At 44.4% G+C, this 20,238-nt stretch overlaps 1 protein-coding gene across 1 annotated transcript in view; it reads right to left on the bottom strand.

Moving 5' to 3' along the window:
• The window catches only part of LOC126335882 (neuropeptide CCHamide-1 receptor-like), a 319,826-nt gene that overhangs the window by 44,300 nt on the left and 255,288 nt on the right, over positions 1 to 20,238 (bottom strand). Inside the window, exons 2-3 of the mRNA XM_049999353.1 lie at positions 19,540 to 19,815; positions 10,200 to 10,528 (exon numbers count right to left, since the gene is read on the bottom strand). Coding sequence (XP_049855310.1) covers positions 10,200 to 10,528; positions 19,540 to 19,815 — 605 coding nt within the window. The remainder of the gene's footprint in view (positions 1 to 10,199; positions 10,529 to 19,539; positions 19,816 to 20,238) is intronic.

Genomic DNA, 20,238 nt, shown 5'->3' with positions numbered 1-20,238 from the left:
GTGACCATAATGTCCGAACTTGCTTTATAAGTCTTGACGGTATTTTTGATCCGACGTTGCAACTGCGAAAATGTGTGATTTTTTCACCAGACGCGTTTCGCTTTATTGAGGTAAAGCATCGTCAATGGTCTGTAATTAAGTTATTTACGTTTAGATTTGTTTTTCAGATTGAAAAACAGTTCGTTAAGAATAAGGTGATTCGTACTTTCGGTGAATTTTCTGCTGATTTCTCGCTTATATCGGGAAATGCCAGCTACTAGCACATCGTTGTTTTCCTGTGTTACACAATGATAATGTTGATCTAATTTTTAGATCTTCTGCAGCAATACATTTCTCGCAACTCACTTTTATGGGCACCACTGTATTCTGTATGTTTTTGTACTTCACGTATGTGTTGCTGTTTGTGTTTTGTTGTGTTGCCAACATGACCTTGCCACTACTTTGTCTTTTACCTGCAGCATTCTTTTTTTAATTACATTATTGTGTGTGAGTAATTCTATTTAATTTTGTTTCTATATATTTATTTACTGTGTAAGAGTAGAGAAGGAATAGCAATCGAGAGATCTATTTTTTATTGTAGGGGGAAACCATGATAAGTGGACATAAGTATATAGCAGTGTCATGGAGTGTGAGTTAGAGGAGAAGGTGAGGAGCGAGAAGTGAAATGAAACGGTGAGTGGGAGGGGGGGGGGATTTTGTGGGAGAGTGGGAGGAGATGAAGGAGGGAAAAGGCTCTTTCCTTTCTCATGTAATTTCATCAATTATTCTATATGGAATTTGGTTTCCAATATTTATTTGGTCATTGAACAACTGTTTATTTTGTGTTAATGCTTTTTGTGTGTGGAAATTTTCCTTTGAAAGTTAGGAGGTGTCTGTCTTTACTGATTTTTGTGATATTCATATCGTTCTCAGTATTACTTGGTCTATGGTGTTCTTCTTTTAGATGATCTGCAAATGTTGGATGATTTGTATGGTATTTGAATGCTCTGACTTGTTCTTTATATCTTGTGTCAAATGTCCTGCCAGTCATTCCAATATACAGGTTGACTCACCTAACGTTACCGCTGGATATATTTCGTAAACCACATCAAATACTGACGAACCGATTCCACAGACCGAACGTGAGGAGAGGGACTAGTGTAATTGTTTAATAGAAACCATACGTTTTTTAAATGGAGCCACGTTAGTTTTGTTAGCAAATCTGAACAGATAAACAAATACGTAATGAGTGCCGTTTGTTGCATTGTAAAATGTTAATTACGTCCGGAGATATTGTAACCTAAAGTTGACGCTTTAGTACCACTCCTCCGCTGTTCGATAGTGTGTATCGGAGAGCACCGAAATACGTAGGGATCCGAAGGGAACGGTGATGGACCTTAGGTACAGGAGAGACTGGAACAGCACATTACGTCCACATGCTAACACCTTTTTATTGGTCTTTTTCACTGACGCACATGTACATTACCATGAGGGGTGAGGTACACGTACACACGTGGTTTCCGTTTTCAATTACGGAGTGGAATAGAGTGTGTCCCGACATGTCAGGCCAATAGATGTTCAATGTGGTGGCCAGCATTTGCTGCACACAATTGCAATCTCTGGCGTAATGAATGTCGTACAGTTCATCTGGTGTAATGTCGCCGCAGGCTTCCACAATACGTTGTTTCATATCCTCTGGGGTTGTAGGCACATCACGGTACACATTCTCCTTTAACGTACCCCACAGAAAGAAGTCCAGAGGGGTAAGATCAGGAGAACGGGCTGGCCAATTTATGCGGCCTCCACGTCCTTAATTTGGTTCCACGGGACAAGAAATAAATAAATGAATAAATAAATACAGAGGGACAAGAACTGAGGATGTCACGCCTTGCTCAGGCCGCCCAAGGGCTACTAATGCAGTGGGTGACCGCTATTTACGGACTATGGCTCCGAGGAACCGCGACAGCAACGCCACCATGTTGAATAATGCTCATCGTGCAGCCACAGGAAGTCGTGTTACGACTCAAACTGTGCGCAACAGGCTGTATGATGCGCAACTTCACTCCCGACGTCCATGGCGAGGTCCATCTTTGCAACCACGACACAATGCAGCGCGGTAGAGATGAGCCGAACAACACGCCGAATGGACCGCTCAGGATTGGCATCACGTTCTCTTCACCGGTGCGTGTCGCATATGTCTTCAACCAGACAATCGTCGAAGAAGTCAAGTTACGTTCCATTCGGAAAGTGGGTGCACTCAGCGACTGTTACGTGATTTATAGAGTGCAGCAAACAGTTGTCCTTTTTCTTAGATTTTATTACGCAAATCCAGATTTCGGCTAGTTCTTTGAACTGTGACTGACGCCCGAACAACAGAGACTTACGTTCATTGACAACAGAAAATAGTACATTGAGAAGGTCTAACTACTAGCCGAAACATGGATTTGCGGAATAAAATCCTAAAGACAGATGACTGATTTCTGCACTCTATAATTTATACTCTGGAGATGTGTTTAGGAGAACCCCGATCAAACTGAACGCCTTAGACACACTTTCCAGCGAATGAAGAAAGGTGGAGGTTCCCTGCTGTTTTGGGGTGGCATTATGTAGAGCCGATGTACGCCTCTGGTGGTCATGGAAGTCGCCGTAACGGATGTACGAAACGTGACTGCCATCCTTCTACCGATAGTGCAACCATATCGGCAGCATATTGGCGAGACACTCGTCTTCACGGACGACAATTCGCTCCCCCCATCGTGCACACCTTGTGAATGACTTCCTCCAGGATAACGATATCGCCCCACTAGAGTGGCCAGCATGTTCTCCAGACATGAACCCTATCGAACCCTGGGATAGACTGGAAAGGGCTGTTTATGGACGACGTGACTTACCAACCACTCTGAGGGATCTACACTGAATCGCCGTTGAGGAGTGTGACAACAGGGCCTTGATGAACTTGTGGATAGTATGCCACGACGAATACAGGCATGCATAAATGCAAGAGGACGTGCTACTGGGTATAAGAGGTACCGGTGTGCACAGCAATCTGGACCAACACCTCTGAAGGTCTCGCTGTTTAGTGGTAAAGCATGCATTGTGCGGTTTTCATGAGCAATAGAAAGGGCAGAAATGATGATCTCTATTCCAATTTTCTGTACAAGGTCCCGAACTCTCGGAACTTTTTTTTGATGTGTGTATTTGGCTTGCGCGTTGCCCTATTTACGAACTGGACAGGCATAAAATTGCTACGTTAGCTCTATTAAAACGCACATTAGCTCCATTGTTGATATGCTAGTCATGTTGTTCTGTCTGTAGTAAACAAGAAAACAAGTTTCAGTATTGATGAACATTTTATAAATTGAAAAGAGAAATTCCATGTCCATTGGACAAGGATATCGGCTTAGAAAAGTTATAAACTATCTGATACAAATTTACATGAGTTCTCCACATAAGATAAATTTTACTTCGTCATTCGCACTTTTAAGTATAATCCTAAGGTAATTCTTACTCGATCACTGTTCCTATTCCACTTCAGAATCCTTAAAACGTGTGAAATACAAAACTTACAACAAGAAATTGCAAAATATCTTAGTGAAAGTAGTGCAAGTTGACTTGTGAATTAATAGCATCGGACAAACTCACTCCTCAGTAAGAGTACACTTATACACCGTGAAGCGAAATTCGTGCTCTCGGGCTTCGCATCGCGACTCCTCACTTGCCAGTGACAAAAAATATCTCTCACAACATTTCTTCCGGCTAGTACATCCGGCAGAAAAAGGACGTTAAAAAGTGGCAATCGGGAAACACTGTAGCCACATGTATGGTAACTACCGTCGTCAGCAGCTATTAGTCTTGCTGCGCACTTGCTGTAGTGGATATAATTTTGGGTTAGCAAGCAGGAGGTCGATGGTTCGACGCTGGGTTGAGGCATATGTTTGGGAGATTGGTCAGCTTTGAAAGAAGCCCTGTCCACGTCGTTGGCGTGAATTTCTTCGCACCACTTCATTTACTAGATGCGAAACCTGTTCTCTTTGTACCCTCCTCCAATGGTTCCATGGATTAGTACCAAATATTACACTTGCCGCGTTCAGGTCCATTACATTTCGATAGGGCCTTACATTACCAGTAGGACTAGCAACGTGGACTGTAAATAATGTCGAAACACGGTTAATGTTTGTTTGTGCTATCACCATGGTCCCACTAATTATGTCTTAGAGCACTGAGTCTGGTAACCGCATGTTGTATAGTACGTATCTCAATGCATTAATATTATTATTGTCCTATCAATGGGACTGTGGAAACATCACCTCTATTACCGTTAGGGAAACAGTTCAGTTCGAAATCGAACATTTCACTATTAGTGGTGACGGAATTAACCATGCAGAACACTATCTGTCAGAGGGATAGTGTTTGTTAGGTGGAACAGCGCGCAGGACTGACGGCGTGTTTGTGCTGTATGTGCTGTCCAACAGACAGGGAATAGTTTCGAGCAGAGTAATGCACCCGTGACAGGCTACATTGTACATGCGTACACGTATCGAATTTTTTCATTGTAAACTTTTAAACCAGAGTGGCAGACGTATGGCACACACAGACAATGAATATGTGGATATGCTTCTGGTCCTTGGTACATATGATATGCGGGCTTGCGTTGCCGCTCGTGAATACGCTGCTAGATATCCTCGTCGACGCCATCCAGGTAAAAATGTGTTTCGTCTTCTGGAGCTGGGCCTTCAGAGGTCAGGTTCTCTCCTTCCACCATCGCAAGACAGAGGATGTCCACGGACTCGCCGTATTCTAGCTACTGAGCAAGCTATTCTGGAGGTCATACACCAAGAAACACAGCGAAGTTAGGTCCCATAAGATTTCACATACATTTAAACATTTTTTTGATGCGCTAGAAGATGTTCAGCTACATGTTCGGCAGAGGATGTTGTTCCAACATGATGGTACACCTCCACACTCTGTAATTAATGTGCCACACTATTTGGGCAGAACATTTCCAGGGAAACGGTTCGGACGTGGAGATCCACCGCGTTCACCTGACCTAAATCTCCTGGATTTCTTCCTGTGGGGACACCTGAAGGAGCACACATACTCTACTCCGCCGACAAATGTGGAAGAATTGGTAGCACGTGTTCATGCTACTCTTGTTACTGTGTACGCAGCTTAGCTGCGAAGGGTTCTCAGCTGCATGATCTGGCGGGTTGGGCAATGTGTGACGTTCAGGGAGGTCGTTTTGAGCATCTGTTGTTCTGAGGATAACGTATTCAGTTGGGAAGGTCATACTGTTATTAATATTGACATTATTATTATCAGTGGTTGATAATGTGCGACATCTGAACGCTCATATTACAAGTAGTATAAATGACAGGTAGATGTTGTGCTATTGTTTTCACCTTTATCATCTCGAAACTGATATTATCTTTGTAGTTATTCCGCCATATGACAGGTCATTCGTTTCAGTTGTCTATTTCTTATTTGTCTAAAAACGTATTTGTTATGTTCAACATCACAAAATGTAAATTTAGGTTACAGGTGACCTACGAAACGGTGTATATTACAATAGGAAGCGTCAGAACCATCGACTTCCTACATGATAACCCAAAACTCTATTCTCTGCACCAGCTATACTCTACAACTGATATGTGGCAGATTGCCACTCTTTAACGTCGTTTTTCTGCCGGATGTACTCGCTGGACAAAATTTTGAGAGAGACATTCCCTTATGCCTGGCATGTGAGGAGTCGCGTTGCAAAGCCCGAATTTCGCCTCACCCTGTATATATCGAATATTATGGACTCTACTTTCATTGAACTACTCAGGAAGTATCAGGACCTGTTAGCAAAAGTGAAGGTTAGTAATATATATATTTTTTTATCTAATCTGCGGCTCTACTCTTTGCGCTATATCGTCCATGAGTGCTACACGACCATACATTGTTCTTAAGATCTCCTGAAAGCTTTAATCTTACAGGGTGACAGTTACTGAAGTATATAAAAAAAAACTTAAATTAGCGGAGTATCTGCTGATATGAAACTTCTCATTCTGGAAACATTCCCCCAGGCTGTGGCTAGGCCATGTCTCCACAATATCCTTTCTTGCAGGAGGGCTTCTTCTGCAAGGTTCGCAGAAGAGCTTCTGTGAAGTTTGGAAGGTAGGAGACGAGGTACCGTCAGAATTGAAGCTGTCAGGACGGGTCGTGAGTCGTGCTTGAATAGCTCATATAGTAAGGCGCCTGCCCGCGAAGCGCAAAGGTCCCGAGTTCGAGTCTCGGTCTGGCACGCAGTTTTAATCTGCCATGAAGTTTCAAACATAAATTAGTTACAAACTACGGTGTGTATACACTTTATTCAACATGAAATCGTCACTAGGGTATTCGGATTCTCGATATGCCTGCCACCATTGGCGATGATGTGGCGCAGACGAATAGCGAAATTCCGCATGGCTCGCTGAAGTGTCGGAACATTGATACACTCGATGACCTCCTGAATGTCTGTTTTCAGCTCAGCAATGGTTTTTGGGTTATTGCTGTACACCTTGTCTTTAATGTAACCCCTCAAAAAGGAGCCGCATGTGTTCAGATCCCGAGAACATGGCGGCCGATCGAAATCCACGCCAGTGGCTTCTGGGTACCCCAGAGCCAGATTGCGGTCCCAAAAATGCTCCTCCAGGACGTCGAACACTCGTGCTTCTATGGGATCGAACTCCTTCTTGCATGAACCCATCATGTCGAAAGCAGGGTCTCTTTGCATAATGGGGATGAAATAAACTTCCAAAACCTTTGTGTACTTTTCTGTAGTCACCGTGCCATCAAGGAATATGACACCTATTATTCCGCAACAAAGTCACCCGTTGACGGTGAAGAAACATCTCGATCGCGAAATGCGTATTTTCAGTTCCCCAAATGCGCCAATTCCGCTTATTGACGAACCCGTCAAATTGAAAGTGGTCTTAGTCGCTAAACCAAACCAAGCATGCGCTTGCTATTTCTCGCAGCCAACCGTGCAGTATAAACGTCCTAACGCAAAACATTCAGAAGATTTTATTTGATGTTAGCTGAACCCGACGAACTTCGTTCCGCCTCTGAAAATCTTCATATGTTATAGCTGACATGGCAAACGTTGCTTTTGGCCGTATAAATTATCTCTAGTCTATAAGAATAATGTATACGTGTAACAGAATGTGTACGTGTAATACAATAGCCGTTGCTGACGGGAGCTCGTGACGCAAACAATAATAATGTCCGAAAACTGTGTAGGGAGTGAGAAAGGCTTAGGGGGAAGTCCGGCAGTATCGGCCACAATTAGTTCTAGCGTTTCTACGGTAGATCGCGCGGATTTAACAATTGCAGCCGATACACGACTCGTCCATGAGCATACGAACGTGATGGCAATTTCGTGTCGAAACGTGTTCGCCAATATTATGAATAAGGCAAGGCGAACACTCATCGATTTTTATCGTACGTAAAAATATTGTACGATTAAATTATTTTAGAGGAACAAAGGAGAACATAGGAACTTCTTTGTTCCACTAAAAGAATTTGGTGGTACGATATATTTCCGTATGATAAAAATCGATGAGTGTGCGCTAGGCCTAAATGTTGGTTTGGCGAATGACGCGTGCTATCTAGTTACATTTCTCGGTATAGTTATGACGATTCAAAGAGGGATATTCGAGTTGTTGCTATTAGTACGTTGTTTTCGATAGGCTATCTATCGAATAGTGAAAGACTATCACCGGTAGACACCTGGCGGGGTAACTGATCAAGTGATAATTGATCAGTTATCGACCGGGGTAGAAAATTGTTAAATTACTAAAATCGCTATTAAAGTATAGGGGTTGGTGTAGAAGGGTAACAATTTAGTGATGCGTATATTTTGTAATGACACATAATGAAAAAATAAAAATAAAAAATTCTGCCCAAAAACTAATAAAAAAAATTTCGGGGCATGAAAAATAGACTACGACAGATTCTCAGACGTACCGAATACACACGTAAAATTTCATCAGAATCGATCGAGCCGTTGATCAAGTGATAACTGATCAGTTACTGACCGGGACTGAAAATTGTTAAATTACTAAAATCGCAATTAAAATAGGGGTTGGTGGTAGAAGGGTGAAAATGTAGGGTTGTGTTTATTTTTTAATGCTGCATCATAATAATAATAAAAATAAAAGGTTCAGTCCACAAAATAAGAAAATAAATTTTGGGGTGGACGACCCTTATCACTTATGGGTATGAAAAATAGATTGCGACCGATTCTCAGATCTACCGAATATAAATGAAAAATTTCATTAGAAACAATCGGTTCAATAACTGTCACCCTGTAGGTACGTTATTAACTGACGTTTAATCATAGTAAACTGTACCAAGAAAATTTCATTTGTTATGGATCCACAGTGTGCTTTTGCCTTGAAACGACATACGTTCATAATACAAAAACAAGACTAACTTATTAACCACCAACGTGGAGTGTCGTCCCTTTATTTTATTAACTGTACAATTAACGGCGGGTTTGCGAGAGATCCTCTATATTCTGAGGCTTCGAAACACCAACTGGCCATTAAAATTGCTACACGAAGAAGAACTGCAGATGATAAACGGGTATTCATTGGACAAATATATTATACTAGAACCGACACGTGATTACATTTTCACGCAATTTGGGTGCACAGATCCTGAGAAATGAGTACTCAGAACAACCACCTCTGGCCGTAATAACGGCCTTGATACGCATGGGCATTGAGTCAAACAGAGTTTGGATGGCGTGTACAGGTACAGCTGCCCATGCAGCTTCAACACGATAGCACAGTTCATCAAGAGTAGTGACTGGCGTATTGTGCCGAGCCAGTTGCTCGGCACCATTGACCAGACGTTTTCAATTGGTGAGAGATCTGGAGAATGCGGTGATTAGGGCAGCAGTCGAATATTTTCTGTATCCAGAAAGAACCGTACAGAACCTACAACATGCGGTCGTGCATTACCTACTGAAAAGTACGGTTTCGCATCGATCGAATGAAGGATGGAGCCTCGGGCCGTAACACATCTGAAATGTAACATCCACTGTTCAAAGTGCCCTCAGTGCGAACAAGAGGTGACCAAGACGTGTAACCAATGGCACCCCATACCATCACGCCGGGTTATACGCTAGTAGGGCGATGACGAATTCACGCTCCCAATGTGCGTTCGCCGCGATGTCGACAAAAAGGGATGCGACCATCGTGATGCTGTAAACAGAACCTGGATTCATCCGAAAAAATGACGTTTTGCCATTAGTGCACCCTGGTTTGTCGTTGAGTACACCATCGCAGGCGCTCTTGTTTGTGATGCAGCGTCAAAGGTAACCGCAGCCATGGTCTCCGAGCTGATAGTCCATGCTGCAAACGTCGTCGAACTGTTGGTGCAGATGGTTGTTGTCTTGCAGACGTCCCCATCTGTTGACTCAGGGACCGAGACGTGGCTGCACGATCCGTTACAGCCATGCGGATAAGATGCCTGTCATCTCGACTGCTAGTGATGCGAAGCCGTTGAGATCGAGCACGGCGTTCCGTATTACCCTCCTGAACCCACCGATTCCATATTCTAATAACAGTCATTGGCTCTCGACCAACAGGAGAAGCAATGTCGCGATACGATAAACCACAATCGCGACAGGCTACAATCCGACCTTTATCAAAGTCGGAAACATGATGGTAGGCATTTCTCCTCCTTACACGAGGCATCACAACAACGTTTCACCAGCAACGCCGGTCAACTGCTGTTTGTGTATGAGAAATCGGTTGGAAACTTTTCTCATGTCAGCACGTTGTAGGTGTCGACACCGGTGCCAACCTTTTGTGAATGCTCTGAAAAGCTAATCATTTGCATATCACAGAATCTTTTCCAGTCGGTTAAATTTCGCGTCTGTAACATGTCATCTTCGTGGTGTAGCAATTTGAATGGACAGTAGTGTATATACATGTGGACTTCAACTGAAAGCCAACAGGGCGTCTAGCAGCTCTGTACTTTAGAGAGATGGCGTGCATGTGACGTGGTTGGCGTCCTTCCATCTAGTTGGCGACGTTCAAACGTACGTTCGGAACATCTGTCATGCTCTATACGTTCTCGAAGACGCCCCTATGTGATTTTTCCACGCTATAATTCGGCAAGGTCATAGCTTAACGTGGGTCCGCGTGATAACGGCTCGAAGCTCTGCGGCGGGTTAGCGGTATACTGACCGTGCGGTGACGACGGGGGCTGCGAGCTCCTTGGGGAAGGGGTAGCAGACTTGTATCCTGCGCAGGGCGCCCGCCTCGCACTCGTTGATGGCCTCCTCGGCGACCTGCGTGTAGAGGGCGGTGGGCACGGCGGCGGCGGCCGCCAGCAGCCAGATGGCGGCCAGCAGCAGCGGGCCGACGCGCCGCGACGCGCCCGCCACGGGGCCCGCGATGGCGCAGTACCGCTCCACGCTGAGCGCCGTCAGCGTGAACACCGACACCGACACCGACACCTCGCGCGCCGTCTCCGCCAGCTTGCAGATCACCATCCCGTACGGCCACGACTCCACCTGCGCACAAGTCCGACCGGCAGCGTTTATCGCGCCATCGATCGCTCCGTTCACATTCACACTGGAGAGGCAAAACATTGTGACCACCTGCTTAATTACCTGTCTGTCCGTCTTTGGAACCAAATACGTAATTGATTCTGCGTATCACGGATCCAACAATCTGTAGGTAGATTTGTGGAAGTACGTCGCTAGATTTCTACGCACATGTCACGCATTTCAAATAAATAACGGGCCAAATAGTGACCCAGATGGGTTCCCCAGGAATTTTATATCAGGCGAATTTGATGTATGAGGGGATGCAGATGGTTTGTAGCTGTCAGCGTGTCTTCGGTTACTACCACACATCCCATATAAGCGAAGGGTCTGTGGCGCGCTGCACGTATCGAGCAGAGTTCATCTCGATGGCATTTGTGGAGACGACCACTGATTGACCTAGTCCAGAAAAATGTGAACCACCCGAAGAGCCGAAACGTTTGCACTGACCGACGGTCTGCTCCCGATAGCCCTTTGCCCACTGCAGTCGGAACTGACGATGTCGTTGGGCCAACATGTGAACACGTAGGGCTGATTTGCTGTGGAGCTCCACGTTCAACAATATACAATCAACGGTGTGCTCCGAAACACTCATGCGTGCACCAGCGTTGTCCTCTTTCGGCAGAGATGCCATTGATCAAAATGGCTCTGAGCACTATGCGACTTAACATCTATGGTTAGAACTTAGAACTACTTAAACCTAACTAACCTAAGGACATCACACAACACCCAGTCATCACGACCATTGATCACCATCTATCATATTGTACAGAGCGGACAACCCTTCGGGCTCCGCGTTCTGTCGTCCAACCGTTTAGCACCTAGATGTAGTTTTACTCTCCTTCTAACTCTCCCTCTAGATGGTCACGACAGCACCACGTGAACCTTCGAACAGGTTCGCCTTTTTCCGCTGTGGCTGAGTGTTTCTTTGCAAAGTTGTCGAGGCATTCCAAGCTCATCATCAGTCTGGTTTACAGCAACATTACATTCCACAACACGTGCAGCTAGACACTGCACTACCGGTCAAAGGTTTTCGATCACTTATCTCAGTTACGGATTTTCGGTTGAAACGGGGATTTCGTTTAGAATATCGTATCATATCTCCATTCTTATAACAAAACAAATGTAGAAATGTAGAGAATAAGGAACTCTGTTGTGTCTTTGACTGGCTGTTTGCCGAGAGGGTGCTGATGACTATCCACAACAACAGCGATATTCCGTTTGAGACAGTTCGATTCCAACAAACCTCATTCTTTCTGCTGTTTGTGAAGCAATCAGTTGGCATTAGCCTACCGCACCCTGCGTGCATCTATAAGTTTAGGTGTATACCTGACTAGGTTGCAGCTTCCCCCCCCCCCCCCCCCCCGCGTAATATTATGTAGGGGAGATGAATTCATATGTGTAGAGAGTAAGCGTCAGATAACTCATACTGCACTTGAATCTCGTGGAAGTAAACAGTAATGCGAGTAGCTCCAGTCTTTATGAAACGGCGCTAAGTCGTCTCCCTGAAAGAACTTTCAAAGGGTGCAAAGTGGTCAAGAAACCTTAATTACACAGACCAAATAAGGTGAACCAAATAAGGTGAAACGATTCCGGTGAGCACAACAACATAAAAACTGGAGCGTTCAGTAATGGTTCGAGATGTTATTCACGGACGAATGTAAGTTGGAAGCATTTGGAAGCTATGGTCGCTTCGACTTCGTGGAGGACGCGTGAAGAGTCAGTGCGTGACGCCAACGGTTAAGCACGGTCGAGGGTCGGTCATGATGTGGAGATGTATGGCGGGTGATAAAGTCGGTTATACAATGAGAATTAATCTAACGTTTATGAGGAAAGAACATTCCAGTTCCATCTGGCTGAAGTCGTGGATGTCTTCTACATGAGGACAACGATCCCAGACATGCTTCTAAATTCTGCAGAGGGTTCGTCAACAGAAAAGAGAAATGTGTGGAGCTGAAGAGTATGATTTGACCAAGTCGATCACCTGACTTAAATCGCATTGAACTCTTGTGGTCTTGTTGGACGAACTTCAGAAGGAGGCCAGAGAACTGAGGTAATCTAATACTGAAGATCTATGGAATACTTTCCACGCCTGTTGGACTGCAGTATCTTCAGAAACATTACTAATCTCTAGAATGCCATTCGTTTTTGCACTTCCTCTGAGGACAAAAGGTGGATACCTCGAAGAGTCTAAAAGCTTAACCATATGAACGATAGAATGAGAAAATACTTATTTTGTTGGCCTAGTTAGTTTATATGATGTGTTTTCACATTGAAATGATGTATGCAGCGCTTTTAATGGATGATCGGAAACTTTTGACTGGTAATGTAGGTTCCTGGCAATTTCTCTTCCTGTTGGTATGCACGACTAATTCATTCCGGTTATGTGTGTTTTAGCAACGTTAAACATACAAAGGCAGAACTTAGGTGTACTTGGTTGCACTAAACAAAACCTAAATCCTATGTGTGTGTGTGTGTGTGTGTGTGTGTGTGTGTGTGTGTGTGTGTGCGTGCGTGTGTGTGTGTGTGTGTGTGTGTGTGAGTGTGGGTGTGTGTGTTTGTTTATGAACTGGCCTCTCTTCTGAACACATTTGCCTGCTGGATGCCAAAGACATGCATTGGTACGTCTTTGAGAACCTCGATTAGACTTAAGCCTTTAAGCAGAAAGAGGAAGCTAAAAGAGAGAGGAACTGGCTTGTGGATAATTTACTTGTTCTTTCAGAACGGGCGTTTATCGTTAATGTAGTTGAATCTGTCGGGTGCTGGGAAGATTAAATTAGTAGTAGTTGGTGACGAAATACAAGCTCCTAAGAATTTATGCGACGTGCAGTTTATGACATTGAAGAGTAATGTGGAAGTACCACTTCCGTTGTACATTGGAACTGTGGTGTCTGAGGCACCAGAAATGGACATGGGTTAAAAATGTAAATGTCGTGTGACGAGGGCCTCCCGTCGGGTAGACAGTTCGCCGCGTGCAAGTCTTTCAATTTGACGCCACTTTAGCGCCTTGTGCGTCGATGGGGATGAAATGATGATGTTTAGGACAACACAACACCCAGTCCCTGAGCGGATAAGATCTCCCACCCAGCCGGGAATCGAACCCGAACCCTTAGGATTAACATTCTGTTCCCCTGACCGTTCAGCTACCGCGGGCGTACGGGCATGGCTTGTACCAAAGCGATTAAGTATGAGGAAAACAAACTGGGTGATTGCAAAGCGCAGTAGTTTCTGCTGCATTGGGCGATAATGGGAGTTGTGTTGAGGCCACCGAGCTGGAAGGTGCACAGAGAAGTGCATGTGGCGATGATTCTAGCATCGTAAAAGTGAGACCTTGACGATATTCCTGTTTTAATACACCAGGGAGCGCAAAAGAAGTGGTTGTCAGTTATGTTGCAGATGTTGTGGCGAACACGGTACACGGGCGTATACAGTGTGCTGCCAAAGAAACTGGTACACCTGCCTAATATCGTGAGGGTCCCCGCGAGCATGTAGAAGTGTCGCAGCGCGAGTGGCATGGACTCGACTAATGTCTGAGTAACGCTGGAGCGAAATGACACCGTGAGTGTGCCGCAACACGACGTGGGATGGACTCGACTAACATCCGAAGTAGTGCTGGAGGGAACTGACACAATAAATCCTGCTGGGCTGCGCATATATCAGTAAGAGCACGTTACAAGATATTCCATATTTGCTCTGTAATGTTAATGTCTGGGGAGTCTGGTAGCCAGCGGAAGTGTTTAAACTCAGAACAATGTTCCTGGAGGCACGCTCTAGCAACTCCGGACGTGTTGGGTGTTGCATTGCCCAGCTGGAATTTCCAAAGTCTCTCGGAATGCACAATGGACATGGATGGGAGCATGTGATTAGACAGGGTGCTTTCGTACGTGTCACTCGTCAGAGGCTTATCTATACCGATCAGGGGCCCCGTATCACTCAAACCGCACACGGCCCACACTATTACAGACCCTCCACCAGCTTGGACAGTCCACTGCTGACAACCAGGGTCCAGGGATTGATGAGGTTGTCTCCATACCCGTACACGTCCATCCGCTCCATACAATTTTAAACAAGACTCGTCCAACCAGGCAACATCTCTCCAGTCATCAACAGTGAACGCCGGTGTTGACGAGTCCAGGCGAGGGGTAAAGCTTTGTGTCGTCAAGGATACACGAGTGGGCCTTTGGCGCACAAAGCCCATATCGATAATGTTTCGTTGAACGGTTTGCACGCTGACACTTGTTGATGGCCCAGCATGGAAACCTGCAGCAAATGTAGAAGGGCTGCACTTCTGTCACGTTGAACGATTGTCATCAGTCGTCGTTGGTCCCATTCCTGCAACGTCTTTTTCTGGCCGCAGCAATGTTGGAGATTTAATGCTTTACCGGATTCCTGATATTCACGATACACTCGTGAATTGGTCATTTCTGAAAATCTCCACTTCATTGATACCTCGGATATGCTGTGTCCCATCGCTCGTGCGCCGACTGTAACGCCACATTCAAACGCCATTGCAGCAGCAGTAAACGATCTAATAATTGTGTCAGATACTTGTTGTCTTATACAGGCGTTGCCCACGGCAGCGCCGTCTAGTTACATATATCTGTATTTGAATGCGCATGCCTAGCTCAGTTTCTTTGGCTCTTCAGTGTGTTTCCTCAGAAACACAGTGGACAAAGAAAAAAGTGGGTAGTCAAGTCGACAGGGCTGAATATGTTGAAGAATGTACGTCAGAGGCTCAGAGTGTGGTAGGAGGGTCACAGCCGTGCAGGGCAAGCAGCTAAAGTGGGTAGCGAAAGTCTAATGCACAAGCTGCATCCTCTCACCAGGGCCAAAGTCGCCGTCTATACGTCAGCACGGCCAGGGCAACAGAACGAGGCGTTATTTACCTCACTGAGCCACGACAAACCATGTACAGAGCTGGAATAAAAATTTTCTTTATTGTCAGCAGTGTTTCGACTGGGTCCTCCGTCCTGTGACCAGCAGCACGCAGTCCACTGAACGCGACTGCACTCCTCATTTAGAATTCTTTCACAGTGCATGATATTCCCATCCTTCCTCACTGATTCAGTATATCACTTCCTTCACACCGATTCTTCCGTATGAGTCTCTTAAACTGTCTAACCTTTAGCATTACTAAACTACGATCTGTGTCTAATCTGCTCCTAGGTACACCAACCTCTTGATCTCAGGGTGGCATTTCCAAACGACGTTCTCAACTTCTTGCTGGATGTATTCCAATCTCTGTCTTCCTCTTCAGTTTTTGCCGCTACAGCTCCCTCTAATGCCATGGAAGTCATTCCCAGCTATCTTAACAGATGTCCTATCAACCTGTCTCTTCTCCCTATCAGTGTTTTTCATATTTTCCTTTCCGATTCTGCACAGAGTCGGCCGAAGTGGCCGAGCGATTCTAGACGCTACAGTCTGAAACCGCGTGACCGCTAGGTCGCAGGTTCGAATCCTGGATGTGTGTGATGTCCTTAGGTTAGTTAGGTTTAAGTAGTTCTAAGTACTACGGGGCTGATGACCTCAGAAGTTAACTCCCATAGTGCTCAGAACCATTTGAACTATATTCTCCACAGAACCTCCTCATTCCTTACCTAATCAAAACACCAAATTTTCAACATTCGTCTGTAGCATCACATCTCAAATTTTTTATTATATTCTGTTCCGGTTTTCCCACAGTCCATGTTCCACTAACATACATTGCAGTGCTCGATATGTATATTCTCAGAAATTTGTTCCTCAAATCAAGACCAATGTTCGATACTGGCTGGGAATTCTTTTTCTTCCAGTGTTAGTCTGATTTTGATGTCCTCTTTGCTCCGTCTGTCACTTGTTATTTTTCTGCCTAAGTAGTATAATTCCTTAAATTCATCTATTTTGTGACCGCCAATCCTAATGTTAAGTTTCTCGATATTCTGCTTTCTTCAACTTCTCATTACTTTCTTCTTCTTTGATTTACTCTCAGGTCATATTCTGTATTAATTAGACTGTTCATTCCATTCAGAAGATCATGTAACTCTTCTTTACTTTCAATCAGGATAGCAATGTCATCAGAGAATCGTAATACTGATATCCTTTCAGCTTGAATTTTCATTCCACTCTGACCTTTTATTTTATTTTCATCATTGCTTCTTCGATGTACAGGTTGCACAGCAGGGTTGAAAGACTAAACTTCTGTTGCTACATCTTTTCCAATCCGAGCACTTCGTTCTTAGACGTCCATTCTTATCATGCCCCCTTTGCTCTTGTACATATTGTATATTACCCGTCTCTGCCTATAGCGTACCCCTATTTCTCTCAAAATTTCGAACATCCTCCATCATTTTACATTGTCGAACGCCTTTTTCAGGTCGATAAATCCTATGAACGTGTCTCGATTTTTATTTAGACTTCCTTCCATTATCAACAGCATCCTCAGAATTCTCTCTCTGGTGTCTCTACCTTTCCAAAAGCTAAACTGATCGTCATCTAAAACATCCTCAGTTTTCTTTCCCATTCTTGTGCATGTTATTCTTTTCAGTAACTTTGGTGCATGAGCTGCCAAGTATATTATACAGTACAAAAATAACGCTACAGTGTGCACACATCCATAGCACACAAGTACACTTAATGGACATGCGAGACACCTCTCGTATTTCTACAAGGAAATGCAAAATGGAAGAATAACATTTTCGGCATGCAAATGAACCTCCCCCGTGATATTTCCCACTCAAAAATGCCATACCACATTTAAATTTACATCAGAATAGGGTATAAATCATTCACTGCTAAGAAGTTGTTCAAAACTTACTCTTATCACTTGTACCCGTCGTGACTCACTCCAAAAGAAATACGTAAATATTATGTCATATATCTAATTTATTTTCGAAGCCTTTCATATTTTTACATATCCTGAAACATTCTCGAGAGATCAAATGTCGTTTTTACACACAAACCTCTCTACCTTTAAACTACCTTCCGACATGGTGGAACTAAGATCCCTACACATGCGTGGCAGAAGGGAGGTCCAGCACCTTCAAGCCCTGTTTAGCAGTCTTCTCAAACGACTCATCGTCTTCAAATCTCGTTGCACGAAGTTATTCGTTCTTCACCAAATAGGTGATTATCACACGGTGCCAGATCAGAATTGTAGGGTAAGTGTTCCGATATTGCCCACTCAAGCTTTGTGATCTCAATTATGTTTTTCTCACTGGCACTAGGTCTTTTTCTACCTTAATTGTTTTGTTATTCTGCACATACTCGTTTCTTCTAGTCCCACTCGAATTGACAGTTCGACAGTTCGTTCGACGTTGCGCATCATACAGCGAAAATCATACTCTGAATAGGGCACACATTGTTTGTCAGGAGTCTGTGCAGTGGTCGATTTACCACTGAAGGGAAGGGCCTCACTATCACTAGATTACCTGCTTGACCAACTATTAACTGTGCTGTGATCAGCAACACCATTCCCATAAACTTCTCAGTCTCTCGTGAGCGTTTGTCTCTTTTTCACACCACAGGAACTTTACTGAAGCAAAGTAAATCATCTAGTGCAGCGGCCGTCTTCAGAGTGTTATGACAGTGCATCTTTGGGATACAAATTGAATTAAATTTGAATACAAGAGGGGAGATTATTTCTATGATCTCAGTTCCTAGCAAACATCTAGAATAAAAGCTGGAGATTTGAAACAAAATGTTATAAAAATTTGTGGGTGTAACGCTCCTAAGTTTGCGGCAATATGCAGAGTAATTTTCATACTTAGTGTGGTATAAATATTCTCATTAGGTTTACCATTTATGAATGGAGTAAACTACTCATTATTTATCCATCACGTGATAATAATCCGTCAGGATAGCTTCGATTATGTAGAACAAGTTTTTTTTGTCAGCGACGTTCGCCTCTTAAGCCATCCACATTTACAAACTTACAGTGGTGCAAGAACTAAAAGAAGCAGGTACAGCACCTCATAAGGCGTTTTGCGTTGAAATGTTAACTTAGCTGGCTCTATATCAGGAGTTCACTGGAAACATAATAATCAGCGACAGCTCAACTACGTTAGTATGTGGTAAAATGCACAGAGTTGTCGGTTTTGAGGCATTGAAAATCCGAATGAATCTTTTTGTAAGGATAAGAGTCAGTTAAAAATAAGATGTGTGTCATGACACGTATGCAAGAGTACAGCTTATAAAATTTACTTTCCTCAATTGAACTAGTCATTCTTGATATTCTGAGAACAACTTTCATTGAACAGAGGAAGGTTGAGAGTGCCGTTTAATCTACCAAAGAGACGGTGCACCGCCGTATTACCTGGCGTAAGCAAGACCGTATGTCCAAGTGGGGGGATACGTCGACATGGGTCAGTTACTCGATCGCCTATTTCAACATATCTGTCTGGTGTTGAAACTTCCTGACAGACTAACTGTGTGCTGAATTGCAACAGGAATATTGAAAATCCGCCTTTCGCGAGAAAATCGTCTACCTACTGAGCCACCCAGAGGAATCGTCAGCCAAATGGATACATAACGGGTCCGAGTCCCATTCCGGTATACAGTTTTAATAGGCCAGGAAGTTTAATATCGGTGAACACTCCGCTGCAGAGTGAAAATTGGTTGCCGTCACTTGTTGATTTGAAAATTCTATTCTACGCCGGCCACCTACTCTCGGTACTGACAGTTCTCACAACAAAATTTTACTACTATTTTACAGATTATTATCGTTTACGGTTCCATCCCAGATGCACATTTTTCATCACAATACGTGTTTGGATCGCTTTGGATCATCTTCAGATCGAAGTAGTGACGCCAGTAACCTGTTTTGTCTACTCAGACCCACATGCCATAGTGCTCACATACGTGGTTATGAAGAGACAAGACGGGGTGCTGACGCAGCTACTTGCGTCTGAAGATGGTCCATTGTGATCGAAACATGTCATCTACTTAAAATGTGCAACTGAGACTAAACAAGAAATGAATGTCGGGAAGACTGAGATGCATACCGTGTAGATGGTGGAGATGAAGGGCACGCAGATGAGGATGACGAGCAGGTCACCCAGCGCCAGCGACAGGATGTATAGGTTGGGCGAGCTGCGCATGTTGCGGTGCCGTATGAAGATGAGCACCAGGGTGCCGTTGCCCAGCACGCCGGCCGTGAAGATGAGCAGGAAGATCACTGGCACCAGGTACGTCTCGATGCGCACGTCGAATGGCAGGTGCTCCATGTCGTGCTCCCCGGTCCAGTTGGAGCCGCCGGCACACTGGTCACTGTCGTTCGCCTGCAACACCGTCGTTCCAGCGTAAAATTTTGTCCCAAAAGATTTTTACTGTGTGGAACATGATATTCTGTGTCGTAAATTGGAGTGTTAATTTGGAGGAAACCTCATCACTGCTTCGCTTTGTATTCTGAGACCAAAATGATGCAGGATGGCGTCCACTGTCAACAATCTGGAAAAACCTACTGTAATTGAAACAGAGTTGGGAATGCTCCACGTTTAGCTATAGAACCACAGCTGTCCTAAGTCAAATGGTTCAAATGGCTCTAAGCACTGTGGGACTCAACATCTGAGGGCATCAGTCCCCTAGAGTTAGAACTACTTAAACCGAACTAACCTAAGGACATCACACACAGCCAGGCCCGAGGCAGGATTCGAAGCTGGGACCGCAGCAGCAGCGAGGTTTCGGAATGTAGCGCCTAGAAC

Source organism: Schistocerca gregaria, chromosome 2 (genome assembly GCF_023897955.1).
Source record: "Schistocerca gregaria isolate iqSchGreg1 chromosome 2, iqSchGreg1.2, whole genome shotgun sequence".
In the NCBI taxonomy this organism is placed as follows: domain Eukaryota; kingdom Metazoa; phylum Arthropoda; class Insecta; order Orthoptera; family Acrididae; genus Schistocerca; species Schistocerca gregaria.
The sequence above is the reverse complement of the archived record's forward strand: the minus strand, read 5'-3'. Positions and strand labels throughout refer to the sequence as shown.